Source organism: Pelodiscus sinensis, chromosome 3, assembly GCF_049634645.1.
Source record: "Pelodiscus sinensis isolate JC-2024 chromosome 3, ASM4963464v1, whole genome shotgun sequence".
Taxonomy (NCBI): domain Eukaryota; kingdom Metazoa; phylum Chordata; order Testudines; family Trionychidae; genus Pelodiscus; species Pelodiscus sinensis.
The window spans coordinates 148,629,164-148,639,163 of NC_134713.1; the positions used below are offsets into that span (position 1 = coordinate 148,629,164).

Sequence of the window (10,000 nt, forward strand, 5' to 3'; positions counted from 1 at the left end):
AGGAGGATGTATGCAGCAACTCTTCAAGAGACAGCCCCCAAGAGTGTCTTTCCCCTTTTGGCAGGCCTGCTATGAGCCAGTTTGATATGGATCGGTTATGTGATGAGCACCTGAGAGCTAAGCGCGCCCGGGTGGAGAATATCATTCGGGGTATGAGCCATTCCCCAAGTGTGGCATTAAGGGGCAATGAAAATGAAAGAGAGATGGCTCCGCAGTCTGTAAGTCCCCGAGAAAGCTACAGAGAAAACAAACGCAAGCAAAAGCTGCCTCAACAGCAGCAACAGAGTTTCCAGCAGCTGGTTTCAGCTCGAAAAGAACAGAAGCGAGAGGAGCGCAGACAGCTGAAACAGCAGCTGGAGGACATGCAGAAACAGCTGCGCCAGCTGCAGGAAAAGTTCTACCAAATCTATGACAGCACTGATTCCGAAAATGATGAAGATGGTAACCTGTCTGAAGACAGCATGCGCTCAGAAATTCTGGATGCTAGAGCACGGGATTCTGTTGGCCGGTCAGATAATGAAATGTGTGAGTTAGACCCAGGGCAGTTCATTGATCGTGCAAGAGCCCTGATCAGGGAACAAGAAATAGCAGAAAATAAGCCTAAAAGAGAAGGTCCTAAAGAAAAAGAGCATGGGCCAAACTCTTTCCATCCAGAAGGCAAACATTTGGCTGAGACATTGAAACAGGAACTGAACACTGCTATGTCACAGGTTGTGGACACAGTGGTTAAAGTTTTCTCATCCAAGCCCTCCCGCCAGCTTCCTCAGGTCTTTCCACCTCTTCAAATCCCTCAAGCAAGATTTGCAGTGAATGGGGAAAACCACAACTTCCATACCACAAACCAACGCCTACAGTGCTTTGGTGATGTCATCATTCCAAATCCACTAGATACATTCAGCAACGTGCCAGTGCCTAATTCCACAGACCAAACAGAAGCACTGCCCCTCGTAGTTCGCAAAAACTCCTCTGACCAATCCGCATCTGCCCCACCGCCTGGCAGCCATCATGCCTCTCTGCATCAGTCTCCGCTCTCAGCTACCACGGGCTTCACCACATCTTCTTTTCGCCATCCCTTTCCGCTTCCCCTCATGGCATACCCATTTCAGAATCCTTTAGGTACTCCATCTGCCTCCTTTCCAGGGAAAGATAGAGCCTCCCCGGAATCCTTAGACCTAACTAGGGAGACCACGAGTCTGAGGACCAAGATGTCGTCGCACCATATGAATCACCATCCTTGTTCACCAGCACACCCTCCCAGCACAGCTGAAGGTCTCTCTTTGTCTCTCATAAAGTCTGAGTGTGGTGACCTACAAGATATGTCTGAAATCTCACCTTACTCGGGAAGTGCAATATCCTTTTCTAAAAATATATAATTAGTTGCAATACCAGGCCCAGTCTATGTAAGTTTGTTTTCCTCTTTTGTTAAGCAACTAAAGAAAAAAAATGCACTGCTTACCTAACGTAATGTCTCCCTAATGCAAGTATGCAATGCTTTTGTGCAGAGCATTTCTGGTAATAGGACTTTCTATGATGGAACAGGTAAGGACTTGTGAGAGTAGTGGTTAAATACAGTTATAGGTGAGGAACAGCACGACTTCAGCCATAGTGTTCTGCTGCTCTTTCCTGTATCACCTGCCAGACTGATTTTCAGGGAAAATTTTATGCAGATTCCTCCCTATTTCCCCATAAAACAGTGGCTTCAGTCATGACAGAAAAATAGAGAGGCTTCCGGGCCCGGCTGTGTGGACTCTTTCCTCCCGTTGGTCAGCACTACCTCACACGGGTAGTCCCACTGCAGTCAACAGCAATGTTGGAGTGAGTAAGTGCTCACAAAGCTAAAGGCTCCACAACCGGGCCCTTTATTATGGGGGGGAAATGGGATGTTTCCTACAGCAGTGTCCCTCAGCTGAAAATACTTTTAACCTTTCAAATGAATTTTTTTCTCCCTTTAAGCTAAAGTAAGCCCGACCCATTTTAACAGTGTCATTGCCGACTCTCACAAAGAACAAACGGTTGGTTGGTGGTAAATCTTCAGTTCGGCTCTCAAGTGAGTAAACAAACAAAACACAAAAGATACAGGTACTGATGTATTCAAGCTGCATCAACTTCCTTCCCCCACCCAAAGGTCTGTTCCTCAGCCCTTGTGCAGCTGCCTGCTATGCATGATTAACCTCTGTTCAGCCGTACACAGAAATCTTTTGTCCGAACATACACAAAGCAAATTATTTTGGAAAGCTAGAGAGCACAGTTAGATATACAACTTCAGCTGTATGACATTTACAGGACATTTCCCCCTTTTTTTTGTGTAAACAACTTTTTAGCTTAAGAGCAGGCTTGTGTTTTGGAAAATGCAGTTCTGCTTATGCTTAAGCATATCTAGCTATTTCCACATTCATTTTCTGTAAACTAGTCCTTTGGGGAATTTTTTGGAGCAATTATACTCCTTCCCCTCTTTCCCTCCCCCCAATATATGCTCTCCCCCCAATATATATCTAGAAGATTTTTTTAAACAATTACATTTGGATAAAATGGGATATTTGCCCAATGCTACATAGAGGACTTCCAGTGAAAGGTACAATTATATTTTCCACCTATGGTAAGACTTTCCAGAAGGCAATCACACAAGGATTAAATCATAGATATAGTTAATTTCCTTTCTAAGTTGATGAAGTCTGTCATAACTGAATGACCATACCTATCCTTGAGTAATAATAGTTCTATTGATGAAGTAGCCTTTTTTCCAATAATAGCAGTGGAGGCAGATGCCAGGAACATGCTTGTGTCATCCATGAGTATTTTTTTGTGGTTAATAATTTTGACTATTAGATTAAATTGCAAACAGGTTTTTTTAAGAGTAAGGGTGCCTCAGCAAACTGATTGCAGGGACTCAAGGCCTGATTCTGCCAACTCTTATTCATATGAGTAGTCCTCCCTCATGTGAATTGTCCAATTTGACTTAAAGGAACTATTGATGCAAGTCAAGGAGTGTTGGTTCAGGCTTATGGATTTCACCTGGTTCAAATCCAGCCTGGGTTGGTGTTATCAAAAGCTTTTGCTGTCTAATTCTAAGATGGAGCAGGTAAGGCCTTGTGAGAAAAGTACTACTTCCTCATTCCACAAGGAGTAACGGTAGTTCGAACTAGAAAGCCGCGTGGCACGGGGTTCGAACGAGCGGGGATTTAAAAATGGCAGCGCCCCGCTTATGCAAATGAAGCCCGGGAAATTCAAATCCCGGGCTTCATTTGCAAGTGCGGTATGCCTACATTACCCCGCTAGTTCGAACTAGCGGGGTAGTGTAGACATACCCTAACTATGTAATTGCAGACTAACCATGTGATAGCATATTACTTTGTTTTAAGTTAGGGTACATTTACACTGCACGCTAATTTTGAAATAAGCTATTCTGGATCGGTTATTCTGAAACAGCACATCTACACTTCAGGGAAACCTCAAAATTAGTCCGAGGCAGGCTTCCCTAATGTAGACATGCTATCACAATTTAGAGACTCGGGAGGAATAACTTAGAATGGGCCTGGTGAGGGGTTATTTCAAAATAGCAGCGGTGGAGCATCTACACACGCCTTATTTCAAAATAGCTATTTTGGAATAGGTGTTATTCCTCAGAATAAGGTTTACAGATTTTGGAATAAGCCATCCGTTATTTTGAAGTTATTTTGAAATGACAGAATGGCTGTGTAGATGATCTCATTGTTATTTTGAAATAACGCTAGTTATCTTGAAATAACAGTGCAATGTTGATGCACCCTAAGAGTAGCTTTCTTTTCTTCCTGGAAAGAAGAATGAAAATCTTTTACCTTTTCAAAGGGGGACTGAAAAGGAAAAACAATTGTGTGTATAAAATTATAATTTTATAAGTTAGTCTTTCGCTTGTCTGTAACTTTGTATGATCCACTCTAGTGCAACTCTGTAGTTTTGGAACTTTTGCTGTTTATGTTGTTCTGTTGGTTTCTGACCTCCCCCCTTTCCTGCTATAGTGTTCCCCTCATTATATTCCTGTCTCTCATGGGCAGTCGTTATCACAGCATGTTACTGCTCATGGAGAAGGTATGCAGGCAGCCTCCTCTAGAGCCAGTACCATTCTGAAGGTTAGCCAGTGGGGAAACTGAATATTAATGCGGGTACCACTTTCCCTCCTCCCCACGCAGCTTATTTCCCTGACACTGTGGAGACATGCTGACTCTGCCAGTTAGTCACTATTGCAGCCTGGATACACATCTCTCTGAAAAGCTGCTAGATTCCTAAATGTCATCTATCCAGAAGTGCACACATTGGTGTATAATTCTATTTCTAGCCATGGCCTGTTTGTCCATACAGCCTACTGTGTATTCTAGGTGAAGGCATATGGGAGAGAGGGTGGAGGTTGGTTTGTAGTAGACTTTGTTTGGGCTTCTTTACTTCACATGGTTCAATGTACATATATAAAGAATGTTTCTTAAGAGAGGCAGTTCTTCCTTCACAACAGAAAGCAACATCTGTTTCTCTGAACAATACAATCAGGATAAGAATATAAGACCAGACAAGTTCAGGTTTTAGTATTAGGCTGAAACCCTGTACCAGTCCCTCTTAGAGTGTGTTTTTTTAAACTTACATTTGTAAAATGCATCTGATCATTACCAGCCTTCTTGAATTGTGCAAGGAAATGGTTAATGTTTGTGTATTTTGCTAAACAAGATAAGATGCACCTGCACTGTGAGTTCATATCTTGGTCATGAATGTATTCTATATCTTTGCAAACTAATCTGTTTAATCAAATATTAAGTTTTATTCAAATTCTAAAAGAAACAGACAGCCAATTGTTTTTCTGCATGATCATCCTTGTCATGCAGCCTCTTTGCATCTCAAGAAAAATAGCCTTGTTCAGCCCCAAAACATTTGCATATATCAAATTGAAGCACAACAGTAGTTTCTGTGTGCTGTTAAGATGTTCAGCATTTTTCTTCACAGAAGGAAGTTAATGAAACTTTTTAAAAATCCTTAATTTTTAAATAGAATTCCAGTCCAACTGGGGCAACTTTCTCAGTCCAGTATGTGAAAGCTACAGTTAATGAATTACCATATTTTGAAATGAGGCGTTACTATGTCTGACTGGAATTAAATTAATTTTAAAAGGTGAGCAATTGTACAACAAGGTAGATAATTCTGTGTGGTTGATAAAACCAGGGAAATGTTCAGTCCAGCTTCTTCTTTCAAGGTTCTTGAAGACATGAAGAAGTATTCCTATGAGTTAGAGGTATGCTGAAAAAGACAACTATTGTGTAATTTAAGCAGCAATTTGTCAATACCTGAAGTGGCAGATTCCTGCTTCTATCTCCTCATCCAGTACCAATATGCTGTACAAAAGCCTAATAGAACGTTTTCAGGAATTTGAGGTAAAAGTGAGGTTATCATCACATAAAAGTATCTTAGTAGAAGAAGGTAGTTACTCAGCTGTATTAAACCTGTTTGCTTTTTGGCACAAATCAGGTACAAGAGTTTAAAAGTTAAAATAGGCTGACCTTGCATACATTTTCTTCTGCCCCTCCCCCTCTCACTTCCTCTGTCTTACATTTGCCTTTTGGCTGCTGCTGTTTTAGGTAAGGCTATATTGTACTTTGTAAATACACAACACTCAGACTCAGGTTGTTTGAACACTGCTTTAGGTTCAGCTGCAGTACACTGTTTCTCTGATCTTTTATGTTCCTGAGCAGATGTCTTTCATTAATTTATGGATTTATCATTTTCTTTCTTTCTTCCTTTCTTTTTTTTACACCTGGCAGCTGGCTCAAGTTTCAGCAGTTATTGTCTATTTTGCATTACACATAGAATTGAATGTCATCTGTCTTCACAAAGCTATGGCTAAGAGAATTGAGGCAAGCCACATGAGCTGCTGGGACAGAGCTTGTTTGTGTTCCATTTGGTACACACACACACACACACACACAACATGGTACACACACATACACACCCTTCCCTTTACCTCCTTAATATTTATTTGTGCTCATTTTCTTTCCTGGCCTTGAATGGGGCTTAGCTCGTGTTCAGTACAGCTGTATGTTTACTGAATCTATTCCATCATGAGTCATTGTGCGTGTGTAAGTATCCTGGAAACAGCTCGTGCTTTCTTGGAAGAACAGTTGCTTTTCAGCACAAGCACTTAAAAGGGAAATTAACCAATTGGTAAGTTCAGTTTTACACTGAAATAGCAATGGGTTATCTAACAGTTGTCTCTTAAGTGCTTCATTAACTATGGTAATAGTTTATTAGAAAACTATCTTTTATCACAAGATAGCCTTAATCTTAGGAACAGGACATAAAGATTTATAGTGTGCTAGATTTCACATTAAGAATCCCAAGTGCTTCACAGGAAAGCATAATTCTAATTTAAATTATGGACTTCTGGGGATTTGATTTTTAGAACATTTTAATACATTTTAATCAATATTAATATCCTCTAGTATTATTACAGAAAAATAAGGAAAAGTCATAAATGCAAAGTGAATTTATATACTTAAACAACTGTCTAATATTATATAATGAAATCCAGTGAATACTGAAGCTCAGGGAGAGTTTAAGATCGTATCTTAGCATCCATTGAAATGGACCAAATGCCAAACATGATATCAAGATGTTATCTGCTTCGGGGAATTATACATTAAGGAGATTTAGGATTTTTCTTTTACATATTGAAGCATTGGTTGGCTGGTCCTGGTCCCCCCATGGAATCATATAACAAAATGGATTTCTGCTGCAGAAGTTTCAACTTGTGTAAAACTCTTATCACTAAGCAATAGGTGACAGCTTGCTACTATTATTTCACTTATGCGTTTTGACAGATGGCACTGCCGAGTGTAATGCTCTTTTAGACTTCTCTATCAGTGTAATGGAGGTAACTGGAGGTTCTTTCAACTCTTCTCTTGGCACAAGAAGTATGTCACTCATAAATTATCTTCTTTGTAATCATTAAGCATCTAAAACAAAACACAAGTTCACTTGAGCTGTTTTCAGTGCACTTTTTAAAACCTCTTCCTTTACAAAATGTTTTTTCAGTGGCTATTTATAAAAAAATTAATATTTTTTCAGTCTGAAAATGAGGCTTCTCTTTCTACAATGGTGTCTGCATGTATGCATAGCACATGAATAAATAACTCTATTTCGACTCAAGTCAGTAGATTGAGAAAAGATACTCTGTTAACAGAACAAGCCTAAATAATTTGCTAGTATCGGCATATGTTTCTTTGAACTTCCCATGTTGAGAGCTGGAGTTATTCATTTGGTTCTCCTGCAATACAGGCACTGTAAGGTGGAGGCACCTCCACTGTAGAATAGCTATGAACTTGTTTGACCTTTCTCCACCAGAAGGAGTGAAATAGCAAAATTTTCGTTGACTGTCTTTAGGAAAAAACAGTCCTCAGAAAAGCTGCTGGGAAGAACCCTCAATTGACCTTGTGGGGGCCACATTGATTTTCTCCACGTGCATCTTCATTTCTGATAAATTATAAAGCCATTAATTTGCTGAGGAAATGGCAGGGCCAGCCTGCGGCACAGATGTGACCAAAGCCGTCCTAGCACACAGCACACAAAAGAGTGCCAAGAAGCTGGGGGGGAAATCAGAAAGCCTAGATTGTTATGGTTAGCTTCACATTCCCTTGGGAACTGTTTTAGTTGCTTCTGTTTACAGATCTAAAAGGTAATGATGTTTCCAGGATAAATAGGCCTCCTTATAGGGTAAATGGCCATTTATTGATCTGCTAACCCACACTTATTGATTAGTTAGCCCCAAATACAGTTTCATTCTCCGAGGAGTTAACTGTGTAAATCAGAAGAACCAGACAATTTTTTTTTGAACTAGAGACGGGTTGTTTGTTTGTTTGTTTGTTTAAAGAAATTTAGCTTTCATTGAAGATCAGTAATTGAGGCAAAGGAATAATAGGATTAGAGAGAGTAACTTGAGATACTGAATTATATTGACATTAAAGAAATAAGGTAAAATATGTTACTTGCATGAAACATTGCTCTGTATCTAAAAGCACCCCTGATTGATTCATGTGCATGATATAAACTGTTCAATACTGGAGGAAAATAAAAAAAACTGAATTGGAATTACAAAAGAAAGAAAAATCTCACACTAAGTTTTTTTTTGTTTTGTTTTGTTTTGGTTTTTGGTTTTTTTTGTAGCACATGCTTGATGCATTTGTTTCCTTAGCAACAAGTGAACATACATATAGTACACAAATCTTAAACCTGAAAAAATCCTACTACCAACACCAAGAACGAACTGAGAGACAATATATGTTATGTATCCTCATATCTCAGGTAGCTGTTTTGCAGATAATTACAGTTCTAAAAAGCTGCAGAATGAATGTTAACAGTTTGTCACTCGGTCCTTACAGAACATTTCTTGAAGGCGCACTGTGCTAGCCCTGCATATTCAGAACCAGCTTTTATTCTCAAGCAAAGCATTTTCCTTGACTAATTCAATCCTACATGCAGGAAGGTCTGTCACCCAATCACTTGAAAAAGGCCAAGCTCATGTTCTTTTACACCCGGTACCCAAGTTCCAATATGCTGAAAACCTACTTCTCAGATGTAAAGGTAGGAAAAAATCAACTTTTCCCCCCATCCTTATTGCATGTTTGCATTTTTGCAGTGAAAATGTATCAGTTTAACACATTAAAAGTAAATGACTATTAATTCTAATTTCACTACCAAGAGATTACAGCTGATTATTATTCACTTGACTTTTTTTCTACTAAGGTGTGCTGGAGACTCATGTCTGGAGGGAAGGAGGTTGCATTTTGGCTTTTGTTTTTAATCAAAGGAGAGTCTGAAATGTCAAAGCAAAATACGAATCTTTAATACAGATGGATGACACACTTTTACATGTGTGTATCCTCTAAAAAAGAAATTTCTGCTAGTGGGATCAATGGACTTCCAAGAACATTTTTGGAGCAGTTTTCGAGTGCTCCCTAATTGTTTCATTTTCGTTGGTTTCCTCATATTTGTGCTTACATAAGCACACTGTAGAATCCCTTTCTTTCTGTCAAAAAGAAACAGTACATTGAAATTCTCCATGCAGCAACTGCTTAAAAACAAAAGTGATGATTGTCTCTTATTTACAACTTAATTTGTTGTTGATGCCGAGTACACTGAGCATAAGGAGGATGAATAAAGTGACAGATTCAGGCCACATTATTCAAATGAGGATATGAAAGCTGTCGACGTACAGCTGCATCCTCCCTCATTCTACAGAATATTAGGACCTCCTGATTTTTTCCCCCAAAAGTAATTGTGCCTTCACATCAACTTGATTTTGTGTTAATCATCTAAGTTTTTTTCATATAGATTGGGTTTTAATGATTATAATGGCACACATGGTGTTATTATCTAAGTAACTTTATAAACATTACATTAGCTTAAATTAGTTAGTTGCAACCCCCCCCCCCGCCAACAATTTACACAAGTTCTTATTTTAACTAGCTACGTGTTTATGGCTTTTTTTTCTATCTTATTGGAAAATTGGCCCCCAAGTTTGTGACTTGGCCCAGTTTTAAGGATGAATGAGTAGAGCAATCCTCTTTACTTTAGTTTGACTTTATTGAATGGTTCTTTGCCCTTCCCCCATTCCTGTTAGCTTTCATCGAATGTCACATCAAGTTGAATATCTTGATGGGGTCCTCTGCTTCCTCCCCCCCTCCCTTTTGTGTGCTCTCAGAGTTGAAAACACATTTCTTCTCATTCAGTGCCACACATTGGGCGGATGGAAACAGCATAAAAAAAGCAATGCAGGCACTTACTAGCCTAAATGGCTGGTCAAGAATCATTAAACACAAAAAAAGGCTGTGAATCACACAGCGGGCCAAGTGAAGGGTTTGATCTGAGAGTGGTTCCACCTGGAAAGGAAAAATTGGAGGGAGCATTTCAAATGACTCGGCACCAATGAGCCACTGGAACCAGATGCAGCATTGGCAGATTCACTGCTTAAGGAATCCTGTAACGGTGC

General features: G+C 39.6%; 1 protein-coding gene across 12 annotated transcripts in view; it reads left to right on the forward strand.

Moving 5' to 3' along the window:
- Positions 1–10,000, forward strand: part of PROX1 (prospero homeobox 1) — a 59,393-nt gene that overhangs the window by 11,239 nt on the left and 38,154 nt on the right. For all 12 annotated transcript variants that reach the window (XM_075925184.1, XM_075925185.1, XM_075925183.1 and 9 more), the window contains 2 exons: positions 1–1,349; positions 8,485–8,592. The exon at positions 1–1,349 is cut by the window's left edge and continues 440 nt beyond it. In XM_075925184.1, the coding sequence (XP_075781299.1) occupies positions 1–1,349; positions 8,485–8,592 (1,457 nt within the window). The remainder of the gene's footprint in view (positions 1,350–8,484; positions 8,593–10,000) is intronic.